The sequence below is a fragment of the Eptatretus burgeri genome, chromosome 5 (assembly GCF_056783735.1).
Source record: "Eptatretus burgeri isolate ZD-2024b chromosome 5, Ebu_testis_v1, whole genome shotgun sequence".
NCBI lineage: Eukaryota > Metazoa > Chordata > Myxini > Myxiniformes > Myxinidae > Eptatretus > Eptatretus burgeri.
The window spans coordinates 22,538,662-22,555,767 of record NC_140965.1 but is presented as its reverse complement, the minus strand read 5'-3'; the positions used below and the strand labels follow the sequence as shown (position 1 = coordinate 22,555,767).

The 17,106-nt window shown below is 46.0% G+C and overlaps 1 protein-coding gene across 5 annotated transcripts in view; it reads right to left on the bottom strand.

Annotated features, from left to right (window-relative positions):
- EXD3 (exonuclease 3'-5' domain containing 3) overlaps window positions 1-17,106 on the bottom strand; it is a 182,462-nt gene that overhangs the window by 14,834 nt on the left and 150,522 nt on the right. For 4 of the 5 annotated variants that reach the window (XM_085881039.1, XM_085881040.1, XM_085881041.1 and 1 more), the window contains one exon: window positions 15,158-15,301. The exons of the other annotated variant lie outside the window; for it this stretch is intronic. In XM_085881039.1, coding sequence (XP_085737165.1) covers window positions 15,158-15,301 — 144 coding nt within the window. The remainder of the gene's footprint in view (window positions 1-15,157; window positions 15,302-17,106) is intronic. 5 annotated transcript variants of the gene reach the window in all.

Below are 17,106 nucleotides of genomic sequence, written 5' to 3'. Positions count from 1 at the left end.
TTGCCGTATGTACATTTTGCTGATGACGGCATCAAGTTGAAAACAGCACCGTTTGAAGTGCAGTTTGTCTGCGGAGCTTTTGCTAATCTACACGACCATTGCACACGGCTCCTTTTGGGTGGTGGTCGTGGTTACGACCCTTTGGAGATCTCTGTGGCCCGGTGGAATCTTTGATTTCAACCCCGTTCGTCTTCACCATATTTCCCATGCATATCTGTCTCCTTAATGCTTCTCTCCCCCAAACAATCTCCACCCCCCCCCCCACTCCCAACTAAACATTGCCTCCATTTTATCCCCAATTCCTTACTTCTCTTCATCAATTTGCTCCCCCCTCCCTCCCACCATGTGTGCATAATATATAGCTGGCCTCTTTCTCCTTGAATCATTTTATATGCCGTTTATAATGGTTGCACCAAAGGAAACAGTATTTCCTTGCAGAACTCGACTGTTCCAGAGAATATGCCCAAATACAGCAAACAGGCAAACAGGGTATATATTTCCCCTCAAACTATGTGAACAAAAGGGTAGGCCCGGCGTGCTCCGTCACTCGTTGTTTCTGTGATTTTTTTTTTCTAACCTATCACAGAGCATCGCCTTATCCCGCTGGCAGTTCCATGCCACTCTTGTTTACCCGGGCAGCTTTCCCAGGCTGATAAGGCTCGTTCACACCGGGCAAGGGCCCTTTCTGTGGCATCGTCGTAACCCATGTAATAAAAAGCCATGACCCGGATTCAGGCTTCAAGGGTGGCTCCTTCGAGGGACAAACGAGAGAGGAAAAAAAAAAAAACCCCACCTTGAATATTCTCTTCCGAGTGCTCAAATAATCGTTTGAGGGTAAATTATGGGCCACAGCTATCAATCCAGGATACATGGGGCTTGTTTACGGAAGCAGTGTTAAAGCTCATTAAATTAAGGGAGTTTGAAACTTGTGAACGTTATAATGTTATAATCTGCGAAAGCCAACGGCACGGCTAAGTACAACGTAGTGGTAAAATGATCAGATGGGAGTCAGTCGCCAAAACAATTTAACTTCCTTTCAAAAAAAAACAAAAAAAAAACAAGCATTTCTCATGGCCAGCGAGCTCAAAACATAGTTTGTCTAGACCGTCTCGGTTCATCCATGGGAAACTGTACAGACAAAAGACTGTCACTTTTGCCAAATCATGTGATCACCTCTTGGTAGATCCAAATGCAAAGGCCTTTGAGAACCTTCTGCATTCTGTAGCAATGTCATGCTCTTTGAGCTTTGCATCGAGTCAACAATGAAGACATGAAACGGTGGTTGAAAAAAAATCACAAAAAACAATTATCTTGCGTCGTCGATTTTTTTATTTTTTTTATTTTTAAGAGCGGAATGGAGACGTCTACTGCGCGAGTAGCTTAACCAACACCGTCATTGCCAACAGGTATACACATTTGGTTGAAATCCACAACTACCCTGTCCTGTTCAGACCTCACTGTCGTCAGGCCAGTGACAGCTGCCCAGAACACCATCTCAACTGGCCTGCCAGAACAACTCTATCGAGGTGACAAACCTCGATTTATACAAAATATACAAGTCCACAACTCAAGCTTTCAGTGCTTCATCATTAATTTTCTCATTTTGCCCAAGATATAAAATCATAACCTCTCGAGCCTTTAAGAACCAATTGTTTACCGAAACACTTACAGGATTAGAGTCTGCTATCGAAAACCCACTGCTCATGGGAATTAATTTAAACAGTTTCTGCAGGAATCTTTTTATTATGATTCCAACGATTATTTTTCCAATTGTTTTTATTCCCTCAAAGACATAAAGGTAAAAAAAAAAATAATCATCCGAAAAGGCATCGCATCGATCTTACTATTGTACTATCCGTAGTCTTGAAGATCGCGCTATCTGTTGGCCTTATTCGTCGGATGTGAATCTGTCGTCAGGCACCATTAAGATAAAGGAGAGCAATTATTTGGCCAGAGGGGCTGGCAGGATGGCCTAGAGGAACCTGCACTCCCCTATAAGCTGTCTCGCTTGGGTTTGAATCCCGGCCCAGCTATAACTTGTCATCCTGGTGTTTCACAGGCAGGGTGATTCATCAATGTGTGCGCCATTACTTGGATGGACGTTAAACTGAGATCCCGTCTGCCAGCGTGAGTTGGTGGGCGATAAAGACCCCGTGGTGTCCTTTTTGAGGAGTAACAGAGCAATCGCCGGCACGATGAACAAATTCCAAATTCCTACCCTAACCGTAGTCAAATGTCAGGCCTGGCCAGCCGATTCATGAAAAACTTGGGCTAAGCTTCCCCCAGCCAACCCCGTAAGAACGTTGGAATGATTGTGGCCATAAAAGAAGAGGAAGATGAAGAATTTCTTGACCATAAATGACCAGATATTCAGGAGGAAGGCATTTGGAATGTCGCCAAGGTAATGGCACACAATGGCCTACTCTTTGTGAAAGGCATTGGAATTCAGACGAGAGGAAGAGACAGGATAGCTGCTTTAACGTTGCATTTGAATGAAGTTGGAATGGATTCTGTGATGGAACCCCAGACTGAAGACAAAAAAAAACAAACAAACACCAGGACAGCAATTTGCAGTCAGATCGTATTCATCAGCTATCAAACCAAGACAAGACAGTTGCCAGTGGGAAGTTCACCATTAACCCAGTTATCCTGCCAGTAACCGGATTTCCATATATTATTTTTCATCCCAACACGACACCCTTACATTTTCAGATCACACATACATATGAAATTGGTTCATTCATAAAATGAGTGATTGCCAATGTAAAGTCACCACAAAAATGAAGAAAAATTGGAAAATGCCATCCAGAGCTAACAAGCCCTTTAATCCACACAAGTACTGACTATTGGCAGCCGAAGCATAGCAAGGCCTGTCACATCCTTTGTGACAAAGAACATCATTTGATATACTATCAGAGGAACGATTACTGCCAAATAATGAAAGGGAAAGTCTGTTCCACAGTAGAAGCCTGCCAGTATTTTGCTGAAGTTGGAAATGCATCAAACTAAACAGTGTCCACTTAGCATGCAATAGATTTTGCTTTGGAGGCCTTCATGACCACTTCTCCCATTCTGCTTTTCCTCTGGCTCTGCCCCTCATGCTCATAACATCGTTCATCTTTCCTCAACAGCCCCACCAATGCAAACAATCCTTCCTTCACCAAAACAGCCTTCTATCCAAATGCGACATCTCAGGACCGTCACTCCATATTCTCACCGGTGCAACCGAATTCCCACACTCTCCCAATGAGGCCAGCCGACATGCTTGTGTATCACAGGATGTGAAAACTCAACCTCTACTAACTCGTATCCCAAATAAAATCTAGCTGCGCAAAAGCATCCGGAACAGAAATACACTCACGAGACGTAAAAGCAACATTCGGACGGCAGGGTACAAAACAGCCTCTTGCCTTGGATAATTTATACGTGGATCAAGTTCCTTTTGCCTCCCAGAATGGATTTTTGTGAACACTATACCCAGAAGTGTTTCCTGTCGGTGCAGGCGCCAAAGCTAACTACAGCTGTCACTTCGCAACATGACAGACGTAAAGCTGTGACATGGCTTGCTTCTGTCTGCAAGACACCGAGAGAACACGCATGAAGATGCGATTGACGTTGCAAGGAAGTTAATTTGGCTGTCAAGGGAAAGGAAGAAGAGAGAGAGATCTACCATGGATGATAGGCCTGGGAGTACATGCGAAACAGTGTGGGAACAGTGCCGCTCTCATGGCTGCATCAATTTTGGCAGGACGGCACAGCACAGAAACACACTAGAGGTTTAGCTTCACAACGGCATCCTGGATTCTCACTGGCTTGTGCAACGTGCAGCACAGCTGGGCACAGTGCCAGGCACAGTGAAAACAGAGTCGAACAGCTGAGCTCTCCAGTAATGTGGGCTCCGTTACACTGTGCTGGCCCCAAACTACCCCATACTGACAACCACTCTGCTCCCTCACTAATCACTGAAGGCGCCAAAGTGGTCACGTCCATTCTGTTCGCAGTTAGAAGAGCGCTATAAAACAGCACCCTGAAATTGTTTCAGCTAAAATAATGAACCTTACGCAAAATCAATCTTCACACGGCACAAAAGTTATAAATCAATACCTTTTTTTCTACAGTCGAGGCTCATGGAGGAGTTAAACAACCAAGGACTCAGGAATTTTGACCGACACAGAGGAGCGGATGTTTGACGGACCTGCATACGTGGCCGATAAGAAAAGGCACAGCACATACGCAGGAGATCAGCAAGCATATAGAAAAGATCATGAGTGCAAATGATCAGAATTATTTTGTTGATAGATTCCAAGCAGTGCAGATGACATTGTTTTTTTTGGATACAGTGTCGAGGCTCGTACGAGAGCTAACATTGCATGGCAGGCAGAGGTTTCCAGCCCGTTATAAGGCAGCACCGACTGTTCCGATGACAAAGGGGAAAAAGGTTCATTTGACTTTTTTCTGGGATCGAGTCATACCTGTCATCATCGCCAACCTTTTGATGCGTTTCCGTTGCCTTTCAAATGCTCCCAGGAGCACATTATCAACAGTGTTGGACATGATATTATCAACTAGCACTTGTGATAAGATGCCCCAAAGACATGAAAGAAACTCAAACACGATTCAACAAGCAGTCACTATAGGAAACATTCAACAAGACATCATGTATAATCTCGAATACTGCGATCTCACACATCAATTCAAGCTCAGACAAGATCCGCATACTGGAATAATTACAACCAAATTGCCGCAATAATCTTTCACAAGATACTTGGGCCGATCACCAAACAAGGAACAATAGCGCAATGACGCTGTCGAGCTGTAACAGTAGTTTTTCACAATATCTAAAAAAAAAATCTACAGGTACATAAAAAAAAAAACTAAAGAAAACAAAAACAAAATAGGATAAACCTTCGCATCTCCTCAATCGTGACCAAAGCAATACGGGACTTTCTAAATGACTAATTAATGCTAAACGAGGCCTTTCATATCAGGTCAAGCCAGATGAGATCTTTGACTTGCATACAAGTACCATGTAAACCTATACTAATCTGTTTTATGGTCGGGTTGTCGGCGAATAAACCGTCTCCCCCACTAGGTTTTCTGGTAATGATGGTGTATGATATGGACACCCAGCGGGATTAAAAACAAAACCTGTCAAAAGGCACAGGAGCTCCTTGTGAGCCAAAGGCAATCCATATCCAGGTGAGGAGGTAAACCTCCTCGGATCTTTGGTATCCGTGCCAAATCTTCAGGTCCTTGGTGCTTCCAGTCTTGTTCTATGGATGTGAGACTGACCAAGGATCTGAGACGGAGACTTAATTCCTTTGGTACCAGGTCTCTTCGGAGAATCCTTGACCATTGCTGGTCGGACTTTGTCCAACGAGCGGTTGCTGAGAGAGACTCAAATAAGATTTGTTACCTGCATAGTCCGTGAGCGTCAGCTGCGGCTGCATGGACATGTGGCTCGTTTTCATGATGCTGATCCTGCTCACCAGATTCTCTCATCGAGGGAGCCTCGTGAGTGGAGGAGGCCAATGGGCCGACCACGTGCCTCGTGGTTGCAGCAGGTTGATCAGCATCTCAAGGAGATGGGGATGGGCCAGGAATCTGCTTTGGGGATGGCTAGACAGAGGCCTCTGAAGTACCGGTGGAAAAGTGGACGATTCGTTCTGTTCGATGGGCACTTTTAACCTGCCTTTGCTTGCGAGAAATATGTGATTCAAATCACCTTTAAACAAAATTTTCAGCATTTAGCCGAATGATTGAGTAGCAATTTTAGAACGGTTAACCATAATTGTTGTGTTCCTGAATGTAAATCGGACTCACGGAAACATAGCAATATGAGAAATATCTGTGGATAAGAAGAGTTGGGTTCATACCAATTACTGTTCGTGTTAATACATCCCAGCAGCAGCTGTGATTATAACACACACACACACACACACACACACACACACACACACACACACACACACACACACACACACACACACACACACACACACACACACACACACACACACACACACACACTTCTCCTTTCACCAATAGATGCAAAAGTCTCGTAGAATTTTCCTTGTGGCCCCAGAGCCAAACAATATATAGAAACCGTATTTATAACAGCACTCACAGTCCACAACAATCCCACTCCCACGTTCCATAACCCCGTCCTCCTATACATGATTAACAGTTAATATCGTTTTAAAGTTACCCTGTGCATTCACAAGCCTCAGATCGGACCTTCCCATTGGTGTTGAGAAACATGAAGGTTTGGGGAGAACCCAATGTCTATGAACCTTCGGCTTTTCACAGGCCCACATCTTCGGTAGTTTTTGCAATACAGAGTGCAATATATCAACTTTTCGGACGAGTTGCTCAGGAAGTTCTCCAACTGCTTCATCGTGTAGAGGCACAGCCCTTTCTCGCATGTACATTTACAAGTATTTTCAGCTTCTTTGAAAGTTTTTTTCATCATTCCATTCTACAATCCTCATCTGGAAGGCATGAAATATGTTCAGGCCACCCGGATTGACTTCCTTACTCGGGGTTTCTGTACATGTGTTCCGAGCAATCTGGAGTGGATTACATCATTTTGAAAGTGGTGCGTTTGGTGGTGAGACATGGTTTTGTGCCTCTTATTCTTATTCCTCTTCTTCTTCATCAATAACTTTTCTCCCAAGAGATAATAATCCATTTGGGGAACTTGATGAGTGATGAATGCCGACCATTTCATAATACGATTTGTACCAGAACCTACAAATCATAAAATTTACTTGAAGAACGAAAGATCAAATGTTTACACAAGATGTCCTTCCTGAATCCCGATGTCAGAGCAGTTATTTTGTTAAAGTGAATCAAGTAAGAACAGATGTTCTTCTCCGTGCAATGCAAGAAGACGTTCATTCATGTGTAATCACGCACAGCTGATGGCTAAATGCACAGTGCCTTCTTCGAAAAAAGGCTAAACTCCACAGTTGAAGTACGGAACAAGTCCTTCATTGCTGGAGGATGAACCAGAAAGCATCGACATTCTTTGACACCACCGGAGATAAAAATCGAAACATAAGAAGCAGCTCAGTGTGCAAAGTTGTGCAGAATGTGTTGGGAGGACCGAAAGAAGGTATCACATGACTCGGCCGATTTGCTAGCGTCTCTCACATTCATGCAAAGGTAATTTTTCAGGAAGAGGCATTTACTCTGGCAAAACGAGCAACATTCCACACAGCCTTTACTTTACCTGTGATGGTTCCTCTGCTGGTGAGGCCGACCATTGTGGTTGAGGTTTAACAAGAGCTTTTCTGGGAACGACCGTAATATCAGGAGCACGTATTAGTGCTCAAACACGCCGTGGGAACGGAACGGTCTCGCCTGTAAAATTAACCAAAGGACCACCTTTAGTAAGACAATGCAGTTTGGCAACAGAATCTTGCAAATTAAACCATACTGCCTCATTAAATCCGACTAAATACGCGAGTACACGTACAGTGAAACATATGCAAATAAATATCCACGTAGTAAAGTAACACCGAACGTTCAAAATTTCAAAAAAAGTAGTTGCTCGATTTACTTTTTTCAATCACAGGTAAGTTTAGCGTGTCGCATCCACTCGCGGATGAGAAGGGGCTGAAAAAAAATGCAACAGTGTGACAGACACATGATTTAGCAGGGAGACCCAACTACTAACGAAGGGTGGTCTTTGTGGGCCCACCTTTAAATCATGTATGTGAGAGAGTACAGGCGTTGGGAGCAACTCCAGACACACATAATGATCGTGGTAGGGACATGCTGCCACGTGCCACCGACTAATTTTTCCCCACTCTAAATGACAGACAAAGCAATGAGCGGCCGAGGCTGACCCACCGAACCTGATAATATGATCCCACGAAGAAAAGGCGGACAGATGAACAAACAAGAATCGAGTCCTGTGCCCATCACTCTCAAAATGCAGCTGTCGTTCACCTCTCCGTGCTCAGTCCGGCTCTGTATAACATTAGAGCCCCATGGTGGATGAAAGTCCGTAATGAATGAGCGCAAATGGCTGGAGACTTTCTCACGGTGTACTTGAATGTGAATAAATAGACTCGACTGTGTATGAATACACAGGTACATCGAGCAGCATGTTGCTCTTTAAACTGGCCGACTATTTTGAAAAGTGATCTCAATGGAGTACACTTTTATGGAATGAATGATGAACAGCATTGTGAGAGTAAAGCAGAAGTCAATGTACAAATTATTACATCAGTCACCAAAGGTGGACCAAGGTTATGTTCCGAGGTTACGTTTTCACCCCTGTCTGTTTGTCTGTCTATCTGTGAGCAAGATATCTGAAAAAGTTGAAGCATTCGGATGAAACTTGGTGGACAGGTTGGGTGGGTGACAAAGATGAATTGATTCAATTTTTGTGAAGATCCGAATCCGGATCTGATAATAATTTTTAGTGATTGTTCGCCAATGAGAGATCAGGCGAAACTAATAGACAGCACGATTTCTCAAAAAGTTGTGGACGGATTCGGATGAAACTTGGTGGACATGTTGGGTGTGTGACAAGGACCAATTTATTAGTGTCCTCCATTAGCGTAATTTATTAGCATATTAGCGTGTGGAGGACGCTTACAGAGTCCTCCACACTGCGCCATTTGAGCACTGTAAGCATCCTCCACACTGCACCATTTCAGCACTGTAAGCATCCTCCACACTGCGCCATTTGAGCACTGTAAGCGTCCTCCACACTGCACCATTTCAGCACTGTAAGCATCCTCCACACTGCACCATTTCAGCACTGTAAGCATCCTCCACACTGCACCATTTCAGCACTGTAAGCATTGTCCACACTGCGCCATTTCAGCACTGTAAGCATCGTCCACACTGCACCATTTCAGCACTGTAAGCGTTGTCCACACTGCACCATTTCAGCACTGTAAGGGTCCTCCACACTGCACCATTTCAGCACTGTAAGGGTCCTCCACACTGCACCATTTCAGCACTGTAAGCATCGTCCACACTGCGTTATTTCAGCACTGTAAGCGTTGTCCACACTGCACCATTTCAGCACTGTAAGGGTCCTCCAAACTGCACCATTTCATCACTGTAAGCATCGTCCACAGTGCACCGCTGAAGGTTCCAGCGGCCCCACCCACTGTGCTCCTCGGATGAATCAACACCACTGGATCACAGCGCACCAGCGAATTGGCGTAGCTCGATGCCAAGGAGCGGACATGCTTGGAGACAGTACGAAGGGTAATAAAGACCCCGATGGAACAGTTCACAGAGAGAGTCAGTCAGTCTGTGCTGGGTGCAGAGTCGGGAGTTGAGAGCCAAGGAAGAAGTCCAGCATAAAGAGTCAGTGCTGAGCTCCATTGTGTGGCGTTCACCTCCTTGAGAGAAGAACCTGGCCGGGTTGATCAAGTTCCGTGAGCACAGCACCAAGCGGAATGAGCAGAGCACCAAGTGGAGCAGGCCCTGCACAGCGCCAAGCAGTACAAGTGGAGCACCTAGCTGAGAGGGTGCTGCACAGTGCCAGGCAGAACGAGCACTTTCCAAGCCAGCAGAACTGACCTCTCTTTCTCTCTGACACATCTTTCACACAAACACCAAATACCTTTGCATCTTCCAGCACATACACCTCATTAATTCGCACTTTCAGAGCTCACACTATACGTTACGACACCACATTGCATCTCCCACTCACCGCACCTTACACCTTGTTCGATACGCACGAGCCGTCCGGCTCATGTATGGGTGAGGCCGGGGTCGAAAACCATACCCCACCGAAAACCATACCTCATCAACAAAGTTTAAAGTAGTTCGACAAGTAATGTAATGACGTGCTCTATTCAACAAAGTTATTTCCAACCTGCTCAATTGTCTCTTTCTCCATTGGTTAGACATAGTATGTTACTGATAGACAGGAGTTTCACCACACTGGTTTGCTATGGTAGACGGTAACCAACGCTTCCGCGAATAAACGGGAGACGGTAACCAACGCTAAATCACTCAGCCATCCAAAAACAATACATAGTGGAAACGTTGAGAGCATAGGCCTTATCTGGGGTAACTAATTCACCAGGGAGGTAATGCGAGATTTGGACACGGGGACCCGACCAGAATTAGTTGTTTCAGAGCGGAGAGCAGCGTGCCTTTATAATCTCCTCACACTCAAGGCATCCATATCAACGTTCGCAAAGCGCCAACCAATGACGAGCCGCCGTACACATGGCGAAAGCGTCATTGCCCATTCAACAATGCAGATTCCCATCCAATGTCCGTCTTGACCACCAAACAGCATGGTCCAATGGCAAGCCGTCTTAGTGCCAATCAGAGATGGCCATAACGGAGGGCCTACTTTTCGATGAGATATTGTTACGAATCTGGAAACCATCGCACACAACAGCCAGAGTCCCCGTAGATCAGTTATTTCGTTAAGTATATGTGTATAGTTAGAATCCATTCCCTGTGTCTAATGGGAATTAAGTGTACGTGCGCTACGAAGTTATTTTATAGATAAGATTTTTAAATCACCAACAACCTCGATAACAACACCGACGCCATTGCCCACGTGCGTTCAACCACGTACGTGGGTGGAGATTTTCATTGCCTCAGCTCCGACTCCACCCCTTGTCCAATCACGCACAGAGGGCGACTTTCCCACGACACTTCAGCCAATGGGCAAAGCGCGAGCGAAGTACGCCGCGTTCCCGCCAATCCGGAGGCACGTCGCCTGAAGAAGGAGGAATGCCTCTCAGGGGGGGCGGGCCATGAGCATGCTCGACACGCCCCCCTGACGAATCACGAACGGATCGCCTGAGACGGCCCGGCCAATCGGGAGGCCGCCACGAGTCGCCTGACAACCCACCGTCCAATCGGAGGCGAGCGGGCCAAGAAAATAAATCGCTCGGACCCGAAGGGAAAAAGAAAGAGGAGAGGACGGAGACCGGGGTGATCGTGGCGACGGCAGAGTGGTGGTCGACGAGGGTTCTGTGGGATCACGGCGATTGCGGTCTACGGTAATTTGTGGTGGGCTCACCATGATGGTGGTGACCGAATAGTGTGGCGGCCGAGCAGCAAGGGACGAGGGTCGTGGACTCCGGGTCGTGGGTTTGAGTCCCACCAGTGGGTTTGAAGTCGGTGTAACCGCACGAAGCGGGAATGTCCAAGACAGGCTCTTACCTCCAGCTTACCTTCCCTCCGAGCTGGGGGTATCAATAAAGGCCGCGGCCATCATTTCTTTTGGGGTGTGTGTGTCTGTGTGTGGGCCCGTCTTCAAGTAGAATTGTGTAAGTGCTTTCTTTTGCTCATTGTACGTTACATTTCTTATTCGGATAACTCTGCTCTTTGTGTGCTTCCCTCTCCCCCCCCCATTGTAAATAAATCCCTTCTTGTTGAATGTCCCAGCTCGTCCTTGTCCTTTCTATCATTGGTTTGCCGCGCTACGGACGGGAATTAGGAGGCCTCATTGTTTGCGTCATCGTACAATTGGCCGGCAGGGTTCTGGTACTCTCCGCTCGGGGTACTACTCGGATTCGGTTCGGTAACGGCCCGGATCGTGCAGATCCTGCCGAGGGTGAATTTCCCCGGTAGTTGGACGACGCGGGTATTTAGGTATATTGAAATTGGCAATGGACCCTACCCCACGTGGTCGACCTATTGGCGATCTTCGGTCCGATAAGGGACCCGTGACCTTTCGGATTTATCTGAAAGGTACGACCAAAATTCCGGGTGTTCGGTGGAGCCGACTCTTATGCTCCCCCTAGCGGTCGTGCTCGCCACCGAGACCCGGAACCACAACAATATCATAGGATGAGTGCTCGCACTTCCTCCTCTTCCACCAGTGTGTGTGAGGAGAAAGGAGTTGGGGGGGGGAAGGGAAGGCAAGCCACAACATGGATGCAGGGAAAGCCCAGAATGTCTTCCTCTCACCCAGCTCCCCCCTCTCTTCTTCCTCTTTCGGCTTGCTCCCGTTAGGGGTCGCCACAACGGATCAACCGTCTCCATTTCGCTCTATCCTCCACTTCCACTTCCATTGACTTCCATTGACACTCCAACCACCCGCATGTCCGCCCTCACCGTATCCATGAACCTCTTCTTTGGCCTTCCTCTTCTCCTCCTGCCTGGCGGCTCCATCTTCAACATCCTTCTCCCGATATACTCCGCTTCCCTCCTGTGCACATGTCCAAACCATCTCAATCTCGCCTCTCTCACTTTGTCTCCAAACCGTCCTACCTGCGATGTCCCTCTAATATACTCATTCCTTACCCTATCCATCCTCGTCACTCCCAACGAGAATCGCAGCATCTTTAACTCTGCCACCTCCAGCTCCGCTTCCTGTCTTTTTGTTAGTGCCACCGCCTCCAAACCATACAACATAGCTGGTCTCACTACCATCTTATATACTTTCCCCTTCACTCTTGCAGCTACCTTTCTGTCACAAATCACTCCTGCAACTCTTCTCCACCCACTCCATCCTGCCTGCATTCTTTTTTTCACTTCTCTCCCACACTCTCCGTTACTTTGGACAGTTGATCCCAAGTATTTAAACCAATCCACCTTCCCCACCTCAACTCCTTGCAACCGCACCATACCACCACCCTCCCTCTCATTTACGCACATGTACTCCGTCTTACTCTGACTGACTATCATTCCCCTTCTCTCCAGTGCGTACCTCCACCGCTCGAGGCTCGCCTCAGCCTACTCCCTACTCTCCCGACAGATCATGATGTCAACCGCAAACATCATCGTCCATGGGGACTCCAGTCTGATCTCCTCCGTCAACCTGTCCATCACCATTGCAAACAGGAAAGAGCTCAGAGTCGATCCTTGGTGCAATCCCACTTTTACCTTGAACCGGTCCGTCATTCCTACTGCACACCTCACCGCTGTCACACTGTCCTCATACATATCCTGCACGATCCTCACATACTTCTCCACCACTCCCGACTTCCTCATACAATGCCACAACTCCTCTCTTGGCACCCTATCATAAGCTTTCTCTAAATCCACAAACACACAATGTAACTCCTTCTGGCCTTCCCTACACTTCTCCATCAACATTCTCAAAGCAAACATTGCATCAGTGGTGCTCTTTCCTGGCATAAACCCATATTGCTGCTCACAGATCGTCACCTCTCCTCTCAACCGAGCTTCCACTACTCTTTCCCACAACTTCATGGTGTGGCTTAACAACTTTATCCCTCTGTAATTTCCACAGCTCTGCACATCACCCTTATTCTTGAAAATCGGAACCAGTACACTTAATCTCCACTCCTCCGGCATCCTCTCACTTTCCAAGACTTTATTAAACAATCTGGTTAACAACCCCACTGCCATCTCTCCTAAGTACTTCCATGCCTCCACTGGTATATCATCTGGGCCAACCGCCTTTCCACTTTTCATCTTCTTCATAGCAGTCCTCACTTCATCCTTACTGATCCAACCCACTTCCAGATTCACTATCTACACCTCTTCCAACCTTCTCTCTCTCTCATTTTCTTCATTCATCAGCTCCTCAAAGTACTCCATCCACCTTCTCAACACACTCTCCTCGCTCGTCAGCACATTCCAAATTTACGTCCTTTATCACCCAAACCTGCAGCACATCCTTCCCAGCTCGGTCCCTCTGTCTTGCCAATCGGTATAAATCCTTTTCCCCTTCTTTTGTATCCAACTTCTCATACAGCTCGTCATATACCTTTTCCTTGGCCTTTGCCACCTCTCTTTTTGCCTTTCGCCGCCACTCCTTGTACTCCTGCCTACTTTCTTCATCTCTCTGACTATCCCACTTCTTTTTCGCCAACCCCTTCTTCCTTATACTTTCCTGTACTTCCTCATTCCACCACCAAGTCTCCTTATCTTCCTTCCTCTGTCCAGATGTCACACCAAGTACCTTCCGAGCTATCTCCCTCACAACTTCTGCTGTCGTTGCCCAATCATCCCACCCATCTTTACCACCATCCAACGCCTGTCTCACCTCCTCCCTAAATTTCACGCAACAGTCTTCCTCCTTCAGCTTCCACCATCTGGTCCTTGGTTCAGCCCTCACTCTCTTCCTCAACCTCACCTCTAAAGTCATCCTACAGACCACCAATTGATGCTGTCGAGCTACACTCTCCCCTGCCACCACATTACAGTCACTAATCTCTTTCAGGTTGCATCTCCTGCTTAAGATGTAATCCACCTGTGTGCACTTTCCTCCACTCTTGTATGTCACCCTGTGTTCCTCCTTCTTCTTGAAATACGTGTTTACCACTGCCATTTCCATTCTTTTTGCAAACTCTACCACCATTTGCCCTTCCACATTTCTCTTGTTGAGACCGTACCTCCCCATCACCTCCTCATCCTCTTTATTCCCTTCCCCAACATGCCCATTGAAATCTGCTCCAATCACCACTCTTTCATCCTTGGATACACTCTCCACCACTTCATCTAATCACTCCAGAAATCTTCTTTATACTCCATCTCACACCCCATATGTGGGGCATATGCACTGATGACATTCATCATCACCCCTTCAATTTCCAACTTCACACTCATCATGCGGTCAGACACTCTCCTCACCTCCAATACCCTCTTGACATAATCTTCCTTCAGGATTACCCCGACACCATTTCTCCTCCCATCCACACCATGGTAGAACAGTTTGAAACCACCTCCAATGCTCCTAGCCTTACTCCCCATCCACTTGGTCTCTTGTACACACAGTATTTCCACCTTTCTTCTCTCCATCATATCAGCCAACTCTCGCCCTTTGCCAGTCATCGTCCCAACATTCAGAGTTCCAACTCTCACCTCCACACTTCTACCCTTCCCCCTCTCTCACTGCCTCCGGACTCGCCTTCCCCGTCTCCTTCTCCTCCTTCGCCCAGCAGTAGCACAATTTCCACTGGTACCCTGCTGACCACCAGTACCGGTGGCGGTCGTTGGTAACCCGGGCCTCAACCGATCCGGTATGGAAATTCGTTTTGTTGTCCGCATAATGATTTGGCATAGGTTTTTACGCTGGATGCCCTTCCTGACGCAACCCTGGTCACCTCTTACGACACACAGGGATATGGTACACCTATTCTAACCGGGGCATACACTCCCCCCCCCCCCCTCCCCAATAAACATAACAATATTAAATACAATTTTAATGTTGGCTTGCTCATAAATAACGCTGCTGGCTCACCAATTGACCTTCATGTAGTGGATAATCTGCATCTTCCATCTTATCTGGTCGACTTGCAATGCCCTCGGTGCAACTTAAAATGGGTACTACCTTTAGGAAAGCAGGTCCACCCAAAATCCTTCGAACAGACAACAATAAAACTGCCTGTGGGTATATAAAAAGGGACAGACAAAAATTCTTAGAAATTACTTGAGACTCATCGAAGCATTTTATCTCTGTTCTCAATACACGGGGCTCACAAAACAGCTTATGGGTATGCACATTCCCCTTTGCGCTGTCTAGCCTTGGTTCGAATCTCGACTCAGCTACAAACTGAAATCCTGGTGTTTTGCATGCAAGGCGAGCCATCAACGCGTTCCATCCATCAGATGAGCACTAAGCTGGATGATCCGTCTGCTCGCACTAGTTATCGGTGCACATTAAAAACGCCACTGTGTTTTTCATGAAGATGATGTGAGTTTATCTCCGCCACTCATAACAAATTCCATATTTCTCCCACTTTCAATCGAGTATCATGCGACGGATTGGCAATCTATCGAGGATTGATTCTCGCCTCAAAATTGTTCTCGACTTGTCGTGAATACCCCGAAGCAAGTATGGGCCTCCATTATTATTACTTAACACACCCAAATCGCCACACCCCATAATATTGAATTTACTGGCAGATCTACGTGGTCAAAATCCCAATCCAAATGGCTACTTTTCTAAAGGATACCAAGGGATCATTTACAGCCGTGTGAATGAGAATGGGACAGCTGGATTAGTGCCATCTGCAAGACAACATGTTCCAGGATATGCAGTGCACAATGCTGGAATTAAAAAAGAACCGTTTTTGGTCTAGTTGTATGCGAACAAGACAAAAACCATACATTACTGCAATTACTGTGAAAACTAGAGGGGGAGCACTCGGTAGAGTGCAAAACCTCCGCCGCCAATACTGCTAGGTCACTCAAGTGAACCTGATATCCTATTCATTCAATTTGACGTCAACAGTGCTCACAGAATTATAGTTTACAACTTTCCCTTTTACTTTTAACTTTTACATACTCAATTCATTCGTCATAACTAGATTCCTTGAGACAGAAATTCATTTTACATGGGTATGTCCACCTGAAGTTCCAAAATCAGCCACAATTATAATTTTGGCATGTTTTTTGTTGCAAATCACTTATAACATGCAGAAATGCAAAGAAAAAAAAAATCGAAATTTTGTTGAAAATAAAGTTGCAAAAATTTTTTTTTCTCCAACTATTTTTTTTTTGGGGGAGGGGGGGTTGGAAATCACTTAAAACATGTAGAAATGCAAAAAAAAAATTCAAATATTTTTTCAAAATGGCCGCCATAGCGGCCATATTGGATTTTGGACCAAGTCCAAAATCTAATGCCATGATCCTTGGACCATACCTAATCCCCCCACCAAGTTTTGTCGAAATCCGTCCAGGAGTTTTTTCCATAATACTGTTCACAAACAAACAAACAAACAGACAGGGGTGAAAACAGTAACCTCCGATCTTCGATGACGGAGGTTAACTAGAACAGCACTCGGTAGAGCGCACACCTCCACCAGGATGAACAGTTTAAGTTTGTATCCCACTGAAAGGCCGGATCCGCATCCAGACTTTAACCAAAATCAAATCGGCTTGTTCTTGTCACTTACCCAACTCATTCATCAAGTTTTGTCATAACCCGTCCATGATGTTTTGAAATATCATGCTATATATCGTTTTTGGCCCCATTTCTCGATGGTGAAGAATCGCTTAAAAACTGAAAAACATCTCGTATCCAGATCCAAATCTTCACCAAAGTCAAATAAATTCATTCTCGTCATACACACACAATCTGTCCACAAAGTTATTTCATAACACTGGTCAACAACAAATTTGTTGTCTGCATTTTTTAAGCTGATTTAGGACGAATCTGATGCGCTGAATCCAAAACTCACATTAGTT